The 22,525-nt window shown below is 27.6% G+C and overlaps 1 protein-coding gene across 4 annotated transcripts in view; it reads left to right on the forward strand.

Annotated features, from left to right (window-relative positions):
* LOC107443981 (BTB/POZ domain-containing protein 10) overlaps positions 1 to 22,525 on the forward strand; it is a 92,393-nt gene that overhangs the window by 29,473 nt on the left and 40,395 nt on the right. Inside the window, exon 1 of one of the 4 annotated variants that reach the window (XM_043040054.2) lies at positions 6,592 to 7,519. The exons of the other annotated variants lie outside the window; for them this stretch is intronic. Coding sequence (XP_042895988.1) covers positions 7,512 to 7,519 — 8 coding nt within the window. The 5' untranslated portion in view covers positions 6,592 to 7,511. Of the gene's footprint in view, positions 1 to 6,591; positions 7,520 to 22,525 lie in introns of those variants that run through there. 4 annotated transcript variants of the gene reach the window in all.

The following is a 22,525-nucleotide window of genomic DNA, read 5'->3' on the forward strand; positions in this document are numbered from 1 at the left end:
TAGCGATACATTTTATAAAACTTTTATCTTCATTTAATTGATTGATAATTGATAAATATATTATTTCAAATCAATGCATACGTATGTATATTATTGAAATTTTATCAGTAACATGCTTTTATAAAACTCAACATTCGTTGTATATTATCTTTTATTCAAGTCTCTTTGCTAAATTACGAATAAATTTTCACATGACTTAACAAGAAACATCGTATTTCATAATTCAAGAAAGAAAAAAAAAACGATATACATTCGGCCATTAGCGTAAAAAATATGAATGCGATTTTACGCTACGCGTGCGTAAGTTAAGTTCCTCGTAAATTAACCACATTTAAATATTAATCGCCCAATGTAAATATTTTTACATTATCACGTAATTATTTTTTTTAAAAATAATTTTAATTTTTCTCGGCTTCTACTAAATAAAAACAGATGAAACTTTAGATTTTGCAATAGTAAAATACGAAGAGTTATATAGTATAAAAAAAATGTATGCCTCATGATTCAAAATTTTTTCATCCACAATTAAGTAATAAAAAAATAATAAATAATTATTAAAAATTACTGTTTGCATGAAATTATCTTTTGGTAAATGGGTTTCATGAGTGAGTGCAATTTTTTTTTTTTAAATTGCTCAATTGGTTTTAAAGATGTGTCGAAAAACGCAAAAAATAAAATTTAACATTAAGGGGACCCAAACTTTTATCCGCTCTCTGGACTAAACTATTTGGGTCACATTTTTCAGATTGTGGCTACTATATTTTAAAGGTCAAGAATCCAAATATGTGATAATAAACATATTTTTATTCCGAGAAAGTACGTTTTTGCGTCTGATTTCGTAAGTTAATTAATAATTAGCATATTTGAGGTCACCTCCAGAAACCCTTAAGATTGGACTTAGTACGTGAAAATCCAACCATTAGAACAAAGGTTATTCAGGTTGGTATCTTTTTTTTTTTTTTTTTTTTTTTTTTNTCACCGTTTTGAATTTCTTTCAAAAGAAGACTTAATTTTTCATTTTCTAAAAGGTTATAATGTGTAAAATAATAGTTTACGAAGATTCTGTGAAATTCACACTTATGAAGATGTTACACCAACTAATTATGCTGCTCATCCAAATCTTCAAGCTTGAATCTCGTTTTTCAAAATATTTTATTTTTCGAACATGTCCAATCACTACTGCATTCTATTTCCATTTTATTATTATAAGATTATAGATAATCGAATCCTCTACATTCTAGCGAAGAATTTCTTCTTTCATCTCTCTCTCTCTCTCTGTATATATATATATATATATATATATTATTTTTTGTTCGAAAGTTAAAAAAATATTTTGAAGTTCACACAAAATTTAAAAATAAAGTTATCAAAAATTTCTTGCGTTACAATGATGAGAATTTGGTTGTTTATGATATCAAGAAGTTGAAAAATAATATACAAGAGAAAAAAATGCTAATCTGATGAATAGTTTTCTGAGATATCGATTGAACAAGGTTAATAGTGTGACGCAATAACTGTGTAATAATAATTAATACTGACAAACTCAAATTAAGTTGAAGATTCTGTTTTTATACTTCTGCTGATACTCTACTTCTAATGATTTTTGAGGATTCGAGATATTAAAAATATTATTTTATTTAAAATAATGCAATTCATATTCTTGCACTTATAATTTTACCGTATTGTTTGGCACAGCATGTCTTCTTTAAGACTTTGTGCTAGTGCCACTAAACCCTACATTCAATTCAATTCAGTACACTTATAATTTATTTGTGCCTGAACTGCATATTGAAAATTTTGCAATTTAAGGTATGCATAGATTTTGGTTAATTTTGTTGAACACAAACAGTAACCAATCACGAAAGTACGTTAAAAACATCTTTTTAAATCAATCTTGGCCGATCACAGATAGCTTGTAGTAGGACTATATTTGTATCACGTATTTGACATGCCTGCTTTACAGAAATATCCTAGCAAACTTTATAAATTTTTTATCGCTTCGGTCATTATATCATTGTCTGATCTAATCATTTATGAATTATAATGAACGTAGTGAGAATCTGCTCTTCTTTCATCAAAAAAGGGCCAGTTGAGTTAATCATTTTATTTCAATCAAGCCTCAGTTGGGGTTTCGATTCAACCATGTGAATGTTACAGATATTAATTTTTTTTTAACCTTATTTCCTTAAATTAGATTGTAGTGCGCGTAGTGTAGTGTTTATATTCTACTTTTTTATAATTTCTCTCAAATATAGTCAGTGTTTGTTCACACATACAGGGCTCGCGCTGAGCCTTCGTCACCTCACCAAGTGTGATGAAATCGTTGGGAATTTGGCGAATAAATTTTTGTTTTGGCGAACGATTTTTTCCACTGGAAAGTAAAATATATATTTAACTCGATCCTCAAAATTACGTGAAAATGAATTTTCCTAAACGAACCAGTATTTTTTATTCAATTACAGCCATTTTCGGTAGATGCGCCACACAACCAATTGGAATTGGGTCCAAATAATATAAGCCTGAAACAAATAGCTTTCTATGGGGGGAAAAATTGTAAGATTTGCATTTCGCGAAGACTTTAGAAAATTGGCGAATACTTTTGATATTTGGCTAATGATTTAAAATCCTTAGCACGGGCCCTGTATATATATATATATATATATATTATTATTATTATTATTATTATTATTAAACATTCTCGTGTACTTAAATGTGTTGGAACTTATTGGCTTTGAATTCCTTCACTTCCTCAGCGTTCGTAAATTGCCTTATAGTAGATACATGAAGAGTTCACTTTTGAGAGGTCGTGTGAAAGCAAGAAAAAAAGTTAACGAAATAAAGTGTCAGATCCCGTAGCAACAATTCGTTCGAAGACACATAGAAACGACCTTGATTTCTTTCTGGTTGAGCTCCTTTGGCCGTGTCCAAATCGTTGAATGATACAAAAATCAGACCAGATTTTCATTTGTAACTTGGAATGAAAGCTTCTAAATAGTCTAGAATTATTCATAGAAAAAAAAATCTAGTTTATAAACCGTTTATTAATATTTCTGCTGATGATTATGATAACAAAATACTTTAATACGGTCTAGGTTATGTTTTTGCTGATTTCTCTTGCAGCGATAGTAAGGAGATAAATATAGAACATTTCCGCGTTTAAATTGTTGTCTCTGTTATATATTGTTTTTAATAAGCGTTATATTTTAGCTGAAGAAATTCATTACAATTACTATCAACTTAAACATCATGACTTATAGCGAAAATTAATTGTTTAAAAGCAATTTTTGCTTCCATTTCAAAAGTTGACATCCCTTCATGTTTTTTCCAAAATGTCATTTATTTATTTATATTTTTCTTGTATTTGTAATTTGTTGGCTAGTAAAAAAAGACGTAGTTTGTTTTCCTAAGCGTGCTTTGTATGCTACTTTAATTCTGCATACGTTGAGGGCTAAAAGGATTCATTCGATTCTGGGTTAAAACGAGGGTTTAAGATTCATTTTAACTTTTAAGTTATAAGAAGTGTTAAATTTATTTTTAATTTGGCTGTCTAAGCGCGAAAGGGTCGGCTGTTCAACGTAGCCTTGTAATTTTGAACCCAATCCAGAACATAAGGGAACACCTGGATCAAGTATTGGGAGAAATTTTGCCTTCGTGGAGGACTTTTTTCATGGAACTAACCCGCATTTGCGTTTCACGGAGAGGAAGACCACGAGAACGTCCCACGGTTAGCCTGACGGCAAAGGGACTCTAGCCCATGATCTGTCGACCACTGAGGATATTTCGCGTCAGCACTGTGGTCGGTGCAAGCCGGAATCGGATTCGTATCAACCAGCCATCGCATGGATTCGAACCCGGTTCACCTCATTGGAAGGCGAACGCTCTATTCTCTGACCATCGCTATTGCATACAGATTCACAGTATTTAACTAATTTTGTTAGTTAACACCTTTAGGGCCGCTCTAAAGCGGGACCGTCCTTTCGTGGTCGAATCGAGTTTCCGCCGTAACGCGGGACCGGCCCTTAGGTCTTTCTCACTTGGTCTGCTACCTATTAAAAGGATTTTTGTTAGTTAACACCTTTAGGGCCGCTCTAAAGCGGGACCGGTCCTTAGGTCTTTCGCACTTGGTCTGCTACCTATTAAAATGATTTTAAAACTTATCACGCTATTACAGACATAACATACTTCCTAATTTTTTAATTTCCTTTATTCTGTAATATTTATAATCACTCTTAATCTGTTTTAAAACAGTTTATTTTCATTCATTTTCCCTAATATTTTTGTTCTTTTCCTTTTTCAATAAATGTAACGACTAACTTATATTCAATTCAGTGACGAATAAATGATTAAAGAACAATTGAATGATTTTTAATGAATTGCGTGAAGTTATTTTTTAAAAAAATTATTCTATTTTGTACTGTGAGATAGTTTTCTGAAAGGTGTGCTATTCTATATATATATATATNAAATATTAATTTGTTTTATACATAAGATTTGATATATATTGCACACATTTAAATTTTTTTTAATTATTCGCAATGCAAATTATTTATTATTCATAGAAATGTTACAAATCATTTATTTATTTATTTATTTTTTTAATTTTGAATTCAGCTCATTTATTAGCCTCGTGTAGAGAAATCTAAGATTTATTAATTATTCAATTATTAAATTAAAAAAAAAATTTTTTTAGTTATTTATTGAGAAATACGAAATTTTTCGTGCTCCACTCAACACTACAGGGCATGGCGTACAAAAACAATTTTAAAAGTAAAAAAGAATAGATACAATTTCGGTAAATACAATTAACTTATGAAATGGCTCAGGGCTTATGAATGGATGGCTCAGGGGATATAGCGTTTACCTTCCAATGAGGTGAACCGGGTTCGATCCCACCAATGGCTTGTCGATACGAATCCGCATCCGGCTTGCACCGACCACAGTGCTGCTGTGAAATATCCTTAGTGGTATACGGATCTAGGAGTTCCCTTGTCTTTTGGATTGGGTTCAAAATTACAAGGCTGCGTTGTTGAACATAAGTAGTCATAAACCAAAAAATTGGGTCGGCTGTTCAACGACGGTTATAAAAAAAAATGATAAGATAAAGAAAAGAGTTGACAAAATTGTAGAAACACCAGTTTGATAGGGGTGGCGAAACTTCAGGGTAAAAAAAAAATTTCTAGAGATAGTTTTTTTTTTTTTTCAATTCTTTTAAAGTATGTTCTCAACATTTTGATCGTTATTTTTAACATATGTTGACCATTAGCGTACACATCACACTAGTCACTAGACCATAATACAAACCTCTTAAAAATTGACATTTCTATGGCTAGTGAAAATTACCCTAAAAAAAAAGTGCTGGAAAAATAATGTTTTTTTTTTAATCGTTACTTTATGAATGGAATTTTTTTCAAGAAAACAAAGCATTTGGGAAGATTTTTACATTTTTACTCCCTCTAATTTAATGTATTAATGTAAGCTGTTTTTATTGAAGAAGCTTTTTGTTGGAATCATTATCGAAATTGTTGGAAATTATCTTAATCTCATAAGTCCTAAAATTGAGTGAATATTTTGCAAAAAATGCAAAATTATAAAAACATTATCCAGATTTTATTTAGTAGAGAATTTGTTAGAAGTCAATAAAGAATTAAAATATAATTACTCTTTCTGCCGACTCAGCTGTGCAAAATTATAAAAAAAAAGCGTATTAAAAAGTATTTTGAAGAAAAGTATATTAAAAAGGAACTTTTCGATGGAGAAAAACTTTTACACCTGATTATGTTGTCTAATTGATAATTAGCACTCATTTTTTTTTAATTTTAATTTAAATTTGTTTTCAACAGCCATAAATATTGCAATTTAATTTTGCAAAAAGATTTTGTGATAAAATTCATTCACTCATTTTTATTTTTGATAATTGTACCTAATGAGGTTTTTGAATTCAGTACCTATTAGCTATCAAAAAAAAAAAACTAATAATAATTTGTTATTTTGAAATTATTTGCTTTTAAATCAGAATAATTTTTTTCGTATTAAAACTGTAAACAAATGTTGAAGTTAATTTTAGTCCTAATTTGGGTGATTTCTAAATTTCAAATTATTCTACATTTTTAAAACTTACAACGAACTCGTATGAATACACGGTTTTATACCAGACATGTTTGCTATAAAAAATTATAAAATTTGCGAGAATTTTGATATCGGATATTTTGTAAGCCCACTAGTCTTTTTTTTTTTTTTTTCTTCACTGGAAACAAATATAATTTTATTATTTTTCATGGCAACTAAAATTGGTTCAAATTTGGAAAAAAGCACTACATATTTAAAAAAAGATTTTATTTATTTAAATTCAAACTTTTTTTTCAAACTCTATAGTTTTAAACGTTAAATTCTAGAAAATAAGGATGTATATTAATTCCATCATTACAAGCTGTACTGCTAAGTATATATAGCACATGGTTTCTTAGTTGACGTTTACAGCTTCCTCTTTCATTCTAATGTACGTTACGTAATGTGTTGTTTTATGCCGCCAACTGTAAAGCGCTGCTATCGCTATTCTATCCGTTTTAAGTCTCCTTCCCAGCTCCGGAGATTCATTCCGGAGCAATCCTTTCCCGAGCATAGCATTTTCCTGGATCTTCACCCACCATTCATCTCTTGTTTTCATTGTCTTGTGTGATTTCGTCGAATCGTCGGCTTGATTCACTTTTGACCCTTATTCCTTTTTTTTATTTATTTATTTAGTTTTGCACTTCAAGTGCTACTTCATCTTTCTTTTGGCTATCTAATTTCGTATCATGGTCTGATAACACTTAACACCCCATCTTTTTGTTTGTAGTGCTTTATAAATAGTTTAGTCAGAATGCTTAGTGTAATTTTTTGATTGTTTACAGTTCTGAAATTAACTGCACTATTTGTTTTTTTATTTATTAATTCCTAGTTAGGAGATTTTAACGATTGTATGTAGAAGTATTTATCTGCATAAATATTAAAAATATTTTTGTGAACTTGGCGATTGCTTTTTAATTGAGACGAAATTCATAAACGTCCATAATTATTAGATATTTCTGGAGCTTTCTTTATCAATTTAAAGGTTTAATATCAAGATGACATATTTTCATTGTTTAAATACAATGTTAAACCTGGTCATGCTTTCTTTTCCGCATATCCAGGCAGAGCTTAATTTAGATAGTTCCATTGGTTCAGAGGTTTAAGTCTCTGAATGGACCGTCCACAGCGTCCAATTGCTGCAATTCAAGAGCACAGTTTTATCGAAGAAAATAATATAATTAATATTCCACCCCCTCCTGTTATTTATGAATGTACAATAGAAGATTGTCGTTTACACCCAAGAAGGTTTCAATATCGTACTCGATCAGAGATTTGTAGTAAAAATTCTCTGAATACTATAAAATCTGTGATGTTATTTGCAATTGCTGGTTTTATTATTGGTTTTATTGTTTTTTCACCACTTCTTCATTATCTTTTGTGAAGCCAAGTGATCTTTAAAACCCATGTTCAAGTAAGTTTTACTTCTCATTTTACTTTTCTGAATGATCAATATGCCGCCTTAAATTAATTACTTGTTAAATTATTATTTTTTTTAAATTATTGGTTATAATAGAAAGTTGATGATGAGAATAAAGTAATAAAAGATTTAATAAAGAAAAAAAGGGTAAGATGGTAGTTAATATTTTTGAAGGCCTAACTGTTGGATCTTAAGTTTGTAAAATAAAATAATGAAGAAAAAAAAATACATTGGTTAGTTGGGTATTTACTGGAAAAATCACTCAGTGTTTTTATGATTAGAATGGGGATATAATTTCTTATAATTTTTTTAAAAAAAAAATATCGTTGGCTCAAATAAAAAATTAAGTCTAATCTCATTCATATCGGAGATTTTATCCTCAGAAATAATGAGTGGGTAATGTATATGAATTATTATTTGACGTACAAAATAGACTAAAAAAATAAGAAGACTAATTGTGAATTAAAGTGATATGAAACTTTTAAATTGTAAATTTTTTTTAGCTGTATGTAAAATAATTTGCTATTTAGTAAATAAACGAAATTCAACTGTACCAGTTTAGTTTTATGTTAAAAAAATTTTTTTTTATTAAATATGTAGTTTATGTTTATAAATAATGAAGAAAAACTTGTTCTACCCGGAGTATAGTTTAAAATTATTGATTTTTTTAAAGTTCCCTCATCTAACTTAATTTATTCTTCAATTTCTAAACTGACAATTAGGTCTTTGTCTATACAAATTCATAAAAGTATTGAGCTTGAATAAAAACTACTACGATTTTTTTCAGTGATTAGTTTTTTATAATTATGCAATAACTAACCATTTTAGTTAGAAATATTAAGTACTTTACGTTGTTTTTATGTAATATTAAGCGTTATTAAAATGTTTTATCAGAGCTTTCATTGGTATATGTAGAAAAAAAATCATATATGAACTAAATTAAAAAAGACCCGATTTAAATTTTTTAAAAAAATTGAAAAAAAATTTACCTTTACTACTTTTTTTTTGGAAGTATTTTTCTCAAAAAAATTTAACCTCCCCTTTTGGCGTATAAATTGTGTTAGAAGTAATACTAATAATAACTCGATCGAAAATTTTAAAAAGTAAAAAATATTAATTTATTTGCTATATTTTGTGTATATATTTTTTTTTGTGTCTACAGATTGGATTAAAAAAAATTCAGCTAAACGTCTCTATTATTTAACTTAAACTTCATTTTTTTGGTTGGATATAAATCTTAATTAAAATGTTCAAAATCTGACTCTAATGCAGGAATCTCCACACTGCACCCCTCGAGATAAACGCCAGTGTCACCAATCCGTCCTGCGATACTAAGCCTATTTATTGTATAAGTTGTAATAACTAAATTAACTTAAAGACGTTAAATATTTGTGCATTTACTTGCCCGCATTTATTTTCAATATTTATTAAGTCACTTAATAAACTCTTGTTTGTTTAGTTGTTCACCTACCTCATTTTTATCTAGATCTAAGACATGTGAAAAATTCCAATTTTGACTGAACGATATTGAATTTTATCTTAAACACATAGATGAAACACTGCTTGCAACAGATGAATATAATTGTGGAATGAAATTTTCATAATTGATTTTGAAGTTTATTGTTGCAACATTGGAAAATCGAACTTATTTTCACGCCTTAAAATCGAAATTTTCCGAATAACTATATGAATAAATTCCACCAGGAACTGCTTTCCCGAAACTGCAATGGCATTCTGTAAAAAATTTCCAAAAGTCTTTACCTTAGAATAGTTTTTGTTAACCAATGTGTACTAGAAACTATTTGACCATCAATTTAAATGTGTAATTGTATAAAAACTTGTTGAATAAATTATTCAAATTAATATTACAAAAATTTAATTCGTAAACTAAAATGTTGAGTATTTAAATGTATAATTTAATTTGTATGCTAAAAATAAATAAATTAGTTATTTAAATGATGAACAATTAAGTGTATAAAGAGTTTAATCAAAAGATTAAAATTCACTGCTCTAGTTAAAATTATTCAAAACTATATAAAGTATAAATATATAGAATATATTCGAAATTTTCACACAGTTGTAAAATAGTCCATTATTTTTTATTTTCAGCACTCTCTTATATGGTTCAATTCATAGAACACTTTTTTTGCACTACGTAAACCTTATCAATTAGACATGCTAGAAATTGAATACAATAATTCTTTTGTTCGATTTTGCTTCATTAATTTATCAACAGTCTTTATGATTCATTTTTTTATCTTCTTATTAGTTAACTTTTTCTACTGCTCGCTAGCGGTTTGAAGTGCTGAATGATTCTGATCAATTGATAGCTATCTTTAGAATTGGATGAATTCATTGAAAAATTACCACTTTTCAGTTGTCTGACAAAAATTTGTATGTGCAGAAAATAGAGAAAAAAATTCATGGAAATTAGGTAATTTTACGTTACTTGCGGCACTTTTTTTATTTTTTTTTTATTTAAAGGAATTATTTTTTAATTATTACCATAATTTTGTGATTAGTACTTTCTGCCTGATAATTATGATATCTAATTAGTATTTTTTTTAAACATTTGTATTAGCTTATGTTTTGTGTTCTTTTTTTTAATTTTAATATGTAAACCATGTTATTAATTTTATGATTAGTGTATTGTTAAATGGACTGTGGACCTGAGAAAATAACTTTTATTTTATTTTTGTTAGAAACTCATTTAAAATACTAATTTTATTTACATAAACTATGAAAGAAACTAAAGAATCATTATGAAAATCAAATCTATGCAACGTATAAGTAAAAGGTTATGATATTGTCAATAAGAAATTCAATTTTCCTAAGTATCTTTTGCGTACGAGTCTTTAGTAAAATGATTTCATGCTTAACCCAGTGCTTACATTTTGCCTTCAACATGAATGAGATAATGATGATGTATTTAGTACCATAAGTGATGTACGTGAAACTATAACGAAAGTTATATCACCAGAAAATCTAATGATAAAACCCTTTTCAGGTATTAAATGTAATAAAAGGTTATGTTACCCATTTCAAATATTTTCGTGCGCTATAGCTTTTATTTTTTATAGTTTTTGCTCACATAGATTTAATGAACAAATTGCTTCGGTCCTTACTTTCGCGTTTAAACAACTTTGAGACTATAATTTAAAATCATAAGAAATATTATTTTGCTTCGAAGTTTAAAAAATATGTATATACTTTTTTTTAAAAAAAAGGTTTTTTTTCCTTTGAATTGTTCAAGCTGGAAAGCTTTTAAAAAATAAAAATTTAACAAACGTAACCAAATGTCATTTTTAATCAATAAAAAATATAAATATTTTTTAAAGCTAAATGTGTAACTGATCATAGCTGTAAATCAAGCTATTTTTTCTATTTTGAATAAAAAGCTTATAAATTAGCATTTTTAATTGTTGTGCTGAAAAAAAAGTGCGAACAGATCTGCGCATATTCTCAATTATTAATTGTATATTTAATTATTGAAAATGTTGAAGTCTTCTGATTCCTCCTTCACTTAGCTGAATGAGATGTCGCCGACCAAATTATTTTTAGCTTATAAGTTCTGTAAGAGATGTTAAAAAGAAATGAAAGATTTGCTTAACTTCTTTTATACAGAAAAAAGTTTAATCCCTTAGCAGACTTAAGCTATATAATGCTTTATTTTTCACGTTGCAGTTTATAATGCTCTTTAATCTCAGCCATATGTTGACTTTTCTAACTTGACTTTAAATCGTTTTTCTTAAGTATTACTTCAGCCAAAAATTGTCTATTTTTTGTTATTGTTTTATGTAGATTTCTTTTGCGAGCTCATTTTTAATTATATATATATGCAAATTTTTATGGCAAATGATATTTCGATAGTCTTTCATGAAATTTTATTTTATTTAAATAACTCGTGCATATATTATTGTCAGCTAATATCATGTTTTGTTAATATATTTTTAAATTTTTAACGTGTGTTGTGCGTAAAAAAGGGGAAATCTGTTGAATAACTTATGGTCTCATGATCGGAACTTGGCACACCTGCAATCTTAATGTTTCGAAGGATAAGCCGTAAATAAAATATGCTACTTAATTAGCGCAGACAATGTTTAAAGTTACGATTTTGTAAGAAAGACGCAATATTTTAGTTTTTTAAGAATATTCGTCAGATTTCGTTTAAATTTTGTATTTTATTTAAAATTACTGAGGTAAAATTATGCAAAAAATGTGTATGCTTTTTTACACAAATTAAAAAATATATATAATTAAAGAAAACTAATTCATAAAATGATTGCTTTTTTTTTTTTAGGGAAATGGCATGTTTTTATGTGTTTCAAATGAGTTGAAGCCATTACTGAGCCGTTATTTCCGCGAATATTAATTTCCCACTAATCTCATTCATTCAGAAAAAGGAGCTTTTATCATAAGCTTTAAGGGATTATGATAAGATTTTTAGATTTCATAATTTCAATATTTATTTAATTGCATCTATTTACCCATTTGTGCTCACAGNGTATAATTAAATTTCAATATAAAGCATGGCAACTGTTGGTAGTTTTGAAGTTTATAGATTTTTTTGGCAAACTTTAGTTTTTGACATTTTTGACGGGTTTTTGACGGTTTAAACCAGTATTATACCCTTGTCATGTCAAAAACCACTTTTTGACGTCAAAAACCCAACCCTGGTTTCAAATGAGTTGAAGCCATTATTGAGCCGCTATTTCCGCGAATATTAATTTCCCACTAATCTCATTCATTCAGAAAAAGGAGCTTTTATCATAAGCTTTAAGGGATTATGATAAGATTTTTAGATTTCATAATTTCAATATTTATTTAATTGCATCTATTTACCCATTTGTGCTCACAGTCTTTTTTTTTTTTTTTTTTTTTTTTTTTTTTTTTTTTTTTTTTTTTTTTTTTTTTTNTTTTTTTTTTTTTTTTTTTGGAGACGGCTCAAAAACACTTCACCAGAATTGTTTTTTCGACCGTAATTTTACATAAATTGTTTTTAAGCATTCTCTTTCTTTTAAACTGTTTCAATTGCAACACATACAGGAGTTGTACAAAACAATGGAAACACTTCTATACTAGCAAATTTTTTTGATTTTTCTCAAAAAATACTAAGAGAATCACTTTATAAATTTGAAGTGTTTAGATCATGCGATTTCTCCTTCATGTCAATGAAGATTAAATCTTTTAGAGGTTTGTGGGACCGACAATAAATTACCAACAGAAAATAGTGTTTTTGAACTCCCTATGCCAAAACATGTAGCTATAAATTTGTAACTTGTAACAATTATTTTCGTTTCTATATGCGATAATTGCACGAAATTTCGTAAGCCTAGCTTAAATATTTATGGAGATATGGACATTCATATTAAGAAAAACAAACAAATGTTTTTTCTTACTTTTTTTGCTATAACTTTAAAAATATTCAGTAAAGTTAAACAGAATTTTCGGAGCAATTTAAAACTAACTACAAAATTATTGCTTTAAAATTTTAGACGAATTTGTTTAAAACTGTGCAAGATATGAGATTAAAAAATTTCTAGCAGTTTTCTAAGTAGTTTTCATACTTTTTAAAAGAAAGCTCAAAATGTTGGAGTTTTCCACAAATTTCATTTTGTGCTATTAAATAAGATTTATTAAAAACTACACCGGCATTGTTGGGGATCGTCCCCCATAAAAGTATCATTTCTTTTGCATGTTTTCTTTCCTTATGCAATCATATTTCTGTGTATGAACGTTTATTGCAAGATATTATCATTTGTTATTTAATTTTGAATTATAATACAAAATAATATTTGTAGAAAACCTGTTATCATTTTGAGCTTTCATTTAAAAGGTATAAAAACTACATAGAAAATTGCTTGAAACTTTTTTAATTTTTAAGATATTGAAGTCGGACTTTTTTCATAGCTACGAAACAAATTCATTCATTAGTAAAAAAAAATTCATTCATTAGTACAAAACAAATTCATTAATTAGTAAAAAACAAATTCATTCATTAGTACAAAACAAATTTTTTCATTAGTACCATTTGATTTGTTTCAAAATTATGAAAAGAAAATATTAAATTTTTTCCGCTCATGCGCAGTATAAAAGAGCTACTTTCATTGCTTATTTCAGTTTCCTACTGCTTTTTTTTTTTTTTTTTTTTTCAAATTTTAAAGCAAAAAATTTTATTTAATTTTATTGAATATTTTTAAAGTTATAGCAAAAAAACGTGAGACGAAAAAAATTAGTTTTTTTATAAAAATGTCCTTCATAAATATTTAAGCTAGGCTTACGAAACTGTGTGTAATTATTGCATATAGTAATCAAAATAATTGTTACAAGTTACAAATTTATTGCTACATTTTTTTCGGCTTAGGGTGTTCGAAAACACTATTTTCCTTTTGTAATTTATTATCGGTCCCTCAAACCTCGAAAAAATTTTAACTTCATTGAAATGTATGAGAAATTGCATGATCAGAAGTTATAAATTGATTCTTGAGGAGATTTCTTGAGAAATATAAAAATTTATTAGTGTAGAAATGTTTCCCTTCTTTTGTTCGTTGGGTTAAAAAGGAACACAATTTTATTTTCATGTCCGACTCAAACGCAGTTTTTCGCAGATTTAAATGATAAGCTTATTTAATTTCATTCAAAATTTATGTACATTCAACAAATATTGCAATAAGTATAATTATGAGATTACTTTGTTTGAATCTCTCCTAGTTTTTTGGCCTTTTACATAGCGTCTCTAAGTGCTCCGACTTCTTCAAATGAAGAAAAGTTTTCATACATATTTTTTTTCTTTTATAATTTTCCTTCTAATATTTCTCGGCATTTATTATTGTTATACAAAATATAATTGAACAATTCTGACATGGGTATTAGGGGTTAAGAAATAAGGCTAGTAATGTTTTAAACTTGGGGGAAAACTAAAATCATTATCACACTTTTGATTTTATATTGTCAGATTATTTTATTGTTCCTAAAATAACAGAATTCTGCTTTCCTAAATACATTTCTAGGTTCTGGCAAATAACTTTTCTTACTTAAAATAAAGTTATTTTGTAACATTCTTGGCTAATACTAAAGTGAATGAAAACATAGTTGCTTCTATAAACTAGGTCTTAAATGTTTCTGTGTATGTCTGAAATTTTAACATAAATAACTAAGGGTGTTTGTGTTTATTTTTGTTCTTGTTGAAAGAAACAAAGCTCTTAATCTTGCGTATATGAACATTTCTAGTATAATCTTGTTTAAATATTTAACATTAAAAACAATATTATTAAATGTTTCCATTTTCTCCCTTACACTTAAAGAACGCTCTTTCAGAATTAAAATCATATGTACTAAAATAATTTAGTAATTATTCTTCATGTTCACGATACTTTTTAGAACATTGCATAATCTGACTGATCAACAACAAAAAATTTCTCTAAAAATGCTGTATTTTTTTAAAAAAATAATATTGATTAAGCAGAAATAAATTACTTTAATTTCAAATACCCTTCTTATAATATGTTGGAAGAGTTAGGAAAAAATGTTTTTTTAATCTATAATCCGATTGCTTTTATTTAAATAATAAATAAATAAATAAAATTGGACCTTTACAATTTATTATGTTCTTTAAAAATGATAAAATAATTTACATTTATCAGAAATACTGAATTTTGTCTTATTACCTCTCCTAATGAATCTAATATTCGCATGTTATGTAACATTTTATATTCTATCTAAATGCTTTCTATTTTTGTAAAAAGAAAGCTTACTTTCTCATTGTTAAACATTCTCTTTATAAATCTGCCCACGTATAGTTTTTATCGACCTTTAATATAATCCGTCTTTGAAGATTACTTTGTTGAAGTAACTTTTTTAGTTTCGGTTTCCAAACAATTAGCATACGTGCAGAACCTCGACTGGAAAGCCACTCCCTCCTGCAACAAAACAACATGGTTAATTATTATGGTTTTAGTTATTTTGACTTGGTAAAAGTTTATGACTTAAATATATTCAAATTTCTGATATGTTCTTAGCGAATTCTATATAATGCTAACTATATTCTCATTTAGCTATTCTAATAAAAAAGAGATAATTTTTATTTATTAATTTTTTTTTATATTTGTTTATTTAATTATTTACTTAGCTTAAAAAAATACTTGCTCATTCTTGTTATTTATTTTTAAGTTTTAATTTAAGCGAAACAATTTTTGTTTGGTTTATCATTTTCTTGAAAAGTACAATGAAAAAAACGTAGTTATCGTTTTCTCTCCCTTAATTATTTAAAATAACCTGACGTAGTTTAAACCAGATAAATTTGAAATATATTCTTAATACCCATAAAATAAAACGCTTTTTATTTTTAAAAAAATTGCTGCGTTATTTATTCGATCAAATAATCTTTAGTTACTTTTATTATTAAGGACTTCAGACGCACAGCTAATTTCAAATATCTGGAGAAACAATATTTCCCTTTTGCCGAACTGTTTTTGTAACGAGTTTACTGATTTTGAAACTGTCATGGTTTGTGTGTTCTTATAATGTGTCAAAACTTTTATGTTGAAATTCCAATTGCTTGAGTAGTTTTTTTTTTTTTTAAATATTTTTATGTATTCTTAAATATATTTTTATCGATTTTTATCTTCTTTTTTCTAGTTTCAATGGCTTAAAGTTTTAGACTGGTTTAAAGTTTTTTCTAGTTTCAATATCTTGTTCAGTAGATTTTTTAATAGAAAACATTTTATAAAAAAGAAAACCTTCGTAAGAATAGGATGACGTGTATAAATTTTTTTAAGTCGTTTTATTTACTTAAATGAATAAAAAGGCTGTTTTTCTAGACACGATTTCAAATGAGCTTTATTGAAGAAAAAAAAAATGTATAATTGGAAAATTGGGATGAAATTTTTCATCTTCTATTCAAATTACCATTTCTCCGTCGGAAAAAAAGAAATTAGTCAGGCATTTTTCCAGTTTTGATTTTTTTTTTTTTCCCCTTTTGAAGAATTTCCGTTGATGGTTTATTTGTATTTGAAAAAAAAGAAAAGAAATTAATAAAATTTCTTTCAAACGTTGATGTATAAAATCCTTGATGCTTGGTTAAAATTTTTATTATAATTTTACATACACATTGTAAAGAGTTCATCGTTTTTAAATGTACTTGCATGTATGAAACAAATAATAATAGTTACTGTATCTCATTGTTTGTTTTCATTTCTATCCTTTTTTTTTTATCGGATGTGCAAATAAAACGTCTTAAATTGTAATTATAATGGCATAAACGGCTTGTCCAAAATTAAAGCCTATAAGAAAATAGTATCAAGCGCGATATAAAATTTTAGTATCTCTCTCTTTAAACCTCTAAATTTAGGTATGTTATTTATTTTAAAATCATTCAAGTGATTCTTAAATTATCCCCCCCCCCGAAAAGAAAAGAGAAATGTCTGTTTGTCCTACATTACGTAAAGCAAAGGAAAACAAACGTAACATGCTCTTCCATTATCACAGTTGTGCAACGGTTAGATATACAAGGGTTCAAGGGCCATCTCCTAGAACCCCCCATTTTTCTCATCCCTGTTTGAATTGTATAGAAAGAAAGGATATATTTTTCTGAATTCTTTTTCTCTGTAATTATTTCTTAATTTCTTAGTTAATCTTTCAAAATTAACTAAGTTATTTTTATCTAAGCAAATAATTGTCATCTATGTGCTAGGAAAAGATTTGCCCAATGTTCTTACTGGCTATCCTTTTCTTATTCTTCTGGTCAGACTCTGTATATAATACCATGTGATTTCGCTATTTACATTTGTCTGAGTATAACCAATTCAATCCCTTAATCCCACAGCATAGAGGTGAAATATAACAGAGCACACACATCTCGATAACTTTTGTCATGATGAAATAAAACCTCTTAAATTTATTTCAAAAAATTGCTTTAATCATAAGTTTAACTATCTGGCGCTGATTGTAAACATTATAAAATTCTGAGGAGATAAAATATTTTGTTGACATAATGTATATTTTATATTCTTACAAATAATTTCTGGGGCCGGGATAGCCTGGTTGGTAGGGCACTAGGTCCATGTACAAGAGAACGTGGGTTCGATCCCCTCTGACCGAAGACTGATGATGGTAGTAAATGGTGACGTTAAATCTGTCGAGACGCAAAGCCCTCCATGTTCCCATTACAAATCATACCTCTGGGGATATTGATCCAGGAGTTTCCTTGTCTTCTGGATTGGTTCAAAATTACAAGGCTACAGAGTTGAATATAAGTGGTCGTAAACCCAAAATTGGATCGGCTGTACAACGGCGGTTATAAAATAAAATAAAATAATTTCTGTGTTTATAACTATAGTTTCAAATTCCTTTTGACTGTCGAATCTATTTTCATTTCCCTAATGAAGTTCGTTCTGTGTGCGTGACCGAATCAAGGTCTTGAGTTTAATTATAAATCGTGGCGGTCAGAGCAGTAATTTGGTCAATTACGTGTGAAAAAAAAGTCTTACCGTTAATGTTTACTATGACTATTTTTGGGATGAATAATAATAAGAGAAAACAAGGATGGGCAAATAATAAGAGAAACGTTGCTGGTATATTTGGTTTTGATTGCTTTTCAAAATTTTTTATTTTGAGCAAGATTCTGATAGTTACTCTCGAGCTCTGAAATATTTTAAATTTATAGTAGAATTTTATCGATGCTCCTTGGAACCTTTATTTAGTAGAAGTTTCGTCTAGTAGATGAATTAACTGCAATTAAACCTGTGAAAGTTAACCAAGCATTCCTTTAATCGTGATTGTCATCTTATAAAAGTTGATGATGTATTATTATTATTTTGTTTTTATCATTTCTTTTATTGTGTTATTCTTACATATATATCATTAATTAAAATGTCGATAAATTTAAATAACGATTTTCGTTGAACGTGACTTTTTTTAGAAGTTTATTTAGCAACTAACACATATATCTTAAGAAATGAGCTTAATTATCAGAATGAATTACAATCTGTTTCCTAAATTGAATATTTAACTGATTAGTTAAAAAAAAACTATCCATACTTTTGTTAGTGATGCATGATAATGATTGTTAGTGATCCAATTATTCATCATAAATAATTTCTTAAAATATTAGCTCACGGAAACTTATGCAGTTAAAATAAAATTATATTTATTTAAATATTTTAATTTTATTTTATACGCACTTATAAACCTACGATTACAGAAGTCCTTAATAGTCCTACTCACGAAGAAGTTTAGATTAGCCTTTAATACTATTTCACTAATTCAACGAAATTTTAACACATAACATTGCAAATTAGTGTAACTTCACAAATTTTTAGAAAAAAAAATTTTTTTTTTCGCTTACCTCTTCGATAGCACTTCTAGACAAATTTTATTTGTTTCAGCGGTCAACATACTAGATAGGCAGGTGATCAGGTTGCAAAGGTTTTGCTCCCTTACAGGATAAATACAAGGATGTCAAGTTTCCTCCACAGTGGAGACAACTGCCCCTGAAGAAATAGTTTCTTCCAACCCAAGTAGAAGAAATTCTTCTTCTTATATATATATATATATATATTAAAACTATTTTTTAAACAATTTATGGTAGGAATCTAATTTAAATACTGGTATTAATTTTCAATTTAATATATAATTTTTAATTTAGTGAAAACTGAAAAGCAGCAACTAGAAGAAAAAAAATTTAATGAAATTCTTAAGGGATTAAAATAACTAGTTTTCAATATTTAATATAAATGAGTTAAGTCGAACTTAATTTACTGAATTAAAGAACTGCTAAAAAAAACATAATCAAATTTTATTATAGCTACTAAATTAACAAATCACACACTGAACATTATAATTACGCTACTGAAAAAACTCATATTGAATTCATAATTGCAAGTAGCGTACTAATTTTTGTAATCAAATACTGTTAAATGGGAGTACTCAAACTGACTCTTAAATAATATGATATATGGGTTGCTTAAATTTAAGCTGTTCTTATAATACTTATTGCTGAACAACTGGGTTGGTTATTTTTGTTTCTTCCATTTTGTCTAGTGTTTTTCGGTTATTTCCAGTTTCTTCTTGTATCCTGAAAAAAATGGACTTCTTTCGGACAAAATGACAATCCTGATTCGAGGTTAACTTACAAGGGTGGTTAAATTGATAGGATTAACCTTATGTGTCTGTAGTCTTAAAGGGTTTAATTATAAATCATGATCTAAGCCATAATTTTGTCAATTATGTATAATAAAATGTGGCAAAACTCACTGGTAATGTTTAGTGGGACTGCTTTTGGTATGAATAATTCTTACTTTCGATTTCTTTTAAAAGTTAAAAGATAAAAGAAAAAAAATCGGCTTGGTGTAGTAATTGATGAAACTTTAGTTCCGCAATTAATAATTTCGAAATTTAGTTTTATCGATGCTCCTTGAAACGTTAGATTTTATCGCACTTTCTACCAGTTGTCCTTATTTGTTTTTACTCTTTTATAAATTGAAAACTTTTATCTTTTAATAGCATATCAAATAACATTAATTCTTATGTGTGGAAATATTTTATGTCGGGTGAAAATCTGTACAGGACGTATCATTTAAAACAAGTCCGAGAATTTATGTCATCGTGTTCAAAAGGCACTTAATCTCACCCGGTTCATGATGAATTGATTTACGAACGCGAAGATGATGAAAAAAAAATTTTTTTTTCTTCTGTTTCACTTGTTAAATCAGTGATTCGGTTTTTAGGAGAGAAGGGATAAAAATGAATAAATAGTTGAGCAATTTCGTGATCTATTTTAAATGGCGCTTCATGACTTTTAGATTCGTAAATCTATTTTGCATTAATACTTTTGCGCATCCTAACAATCTCAGCTGAAAAGAAAATTTAAAAAGAAAAAAAAGTATTTCTAATGATGTGTCTGGCATTAAAGCTACTTATTGTATCTACAATTACACTGTTTGTTACAGGAAGGGAGCAAGAACTCAAATCGCGTTTTCATTAAAAAAAATGCTGACGACGATTTTCAAGTGATCTTTTCATATTCTGATCTCTGAACGATATAGTGCTGTTTAAAAATTTGAAATTCTTATGACATAAATTTACTAAAACTATTATAAATTTATTAGACCCGTGACAACGCCTTTAATATTGTTAAAAAATATGTATATATACTAAGTGATTTATATTAATGGTTTATAACATTACTAATTTATTTCGATTTATTAGCTAATTCTTTGAAAATGGAATTTTAAACTTCCCTATAAGGGAAGTTTAAAATATCCATTTTCTTAAATCCCTTTTTTGAGCCAGAATAAAAAGCTCACCGACGATATTTGAAGTTTTCAAAAAACTACGAAGCTTTTATTAATAATGTTGCCTTTGTATGATGTAGGTAATTCGGAATTCAATAGTGGTTATTGAATTCTATGTAACTTAAGTCAATAAAATGTTCCATTTAGCTAGGGTAAATAGTTTATTTGAATTCAACCCAATGTTTCATTTATATTTTCTGGTGATATATGGTTACCCCAGAAAGCTTTTGAAAATTTTTAAAAGCACATTAACAAAGATAGCTTTTTATCTTAAAATTCTTATTTAATGAACTTAAAATCTTCTTATTGAATGAACAATCTTTTATTTTTTAGGAGGAGGGAATGTCGCTTTCGACCAGAAAATACTTAACCGTTTTTTAAATTAAAATTAATTTGTTATACTTTAATTCTGTAATTTGTATTTATCTAAATCTATTTTATGAACACAAAATTATACATTCCGTTAAAAATTTTGAAAAAATTGGTAACATCTTTTCTCTACAGATGGGATGGTATTAAGTTTTAAAGTCATGGACATGTTCCTAAGATTTATATGAAATCAACAATATTATGTATAATAGTGTAAATTATATTGGAATACTTATTGTGTCTAGAAAAGTTACATTTTAAAAATGAAAAACACAGATATACTTTATTAAAAAAAAGCATCGGAATATTTTCACGTGGAAATGTGTTCTAAATAGCGTCCTAATTTATTCCAAGTTTATTCTGTTAATTAAAATAAGAATAGAGCATTTTCGATTGCTGATTAACACATTAATGATTTGGTTAACATTCTTAATTAATTTATTGCATATAAAAATGCTTTTAGTATCAATTAAAATTAACATCAGCATTACGATTTAATCGTTCTGAATTTATCAATGTTAGAAGGTGTGTATTAAAAAGTAAATAAATAAAAATTTCTGAAAATAGTTTTTCTAAAAGGGCGAAGGAAAATTAAATATTCTTCCATTCTGTGTTTTTTACACTTTAATAGCATACTTTTGAAAGGTTTAAAATCACTCTGATACACTGGTCGAAACAATTTCATGCTTTCATTTTGATTAGGTATTTTGCCAATCCATTTTTAAGCATAGTGGATTCTCGTTGTTGCAAATGGTTTTTCACCTTTTCTTTTAAAGCCTAAGGTCTGAACATAATTTGAAAAATTCCATTTATTTTCATTTCTTTCATTTTTATCGATACTCATAACCTCCAACTTTTAGAATTTTTGCTGAAAATATTTTCTAGTGGTCGTCTACTAAAACAGTCACTAGAATTTGAAGAGAAAAAAAACGATTTATTGAGTACCATGTATGCTCACATATACTAGGTGGATTGCAATTACTGCCCCCTTAATGTTTTCAGAATGCCGTCTGTGAAAATTAAGTCAAAAAGTTTGCACATTTGGAATCGCAAATAAATATTTAAGCATGGAAGAAACAAAAATTTTATTGAAATCTGTCGAATTGCTTTATGAGGTGGCAGGGGGTGGGGGGTTTTGTCTGATGAAATAGTTTGTCTGATGAAACTTAGAAATTTTTCTAATAATCGCCTTTCAACTTCTCTGTTTCTTCTTAATATCAAACAAATTTTGATGTATTCAGCCCTACCTCCCTCAGTAGTGATTCGTTAGATTCTTTACGTATTTTTTTTTTCCTTTCTTAAATTATAGTTTATATTAGTAATCATTGTTTCCATGCTT

This window comes from Parasteatoda tepidariorum, chromosome X1 (assembly GCF_043381705.1).
Source record: "Parasteatoda tepidariorum isolate YZ-2023 chromosome X1, CAS_Ptep_4.0, whole genome shotgun sequence".
Classification (NCBI taxonomy): Eukaryota; Metazoa; Arthropoda; class Arachnida; order Araneae; family Theridiidae; genus Parasteatoda; species Parasteatoda tepidariorum.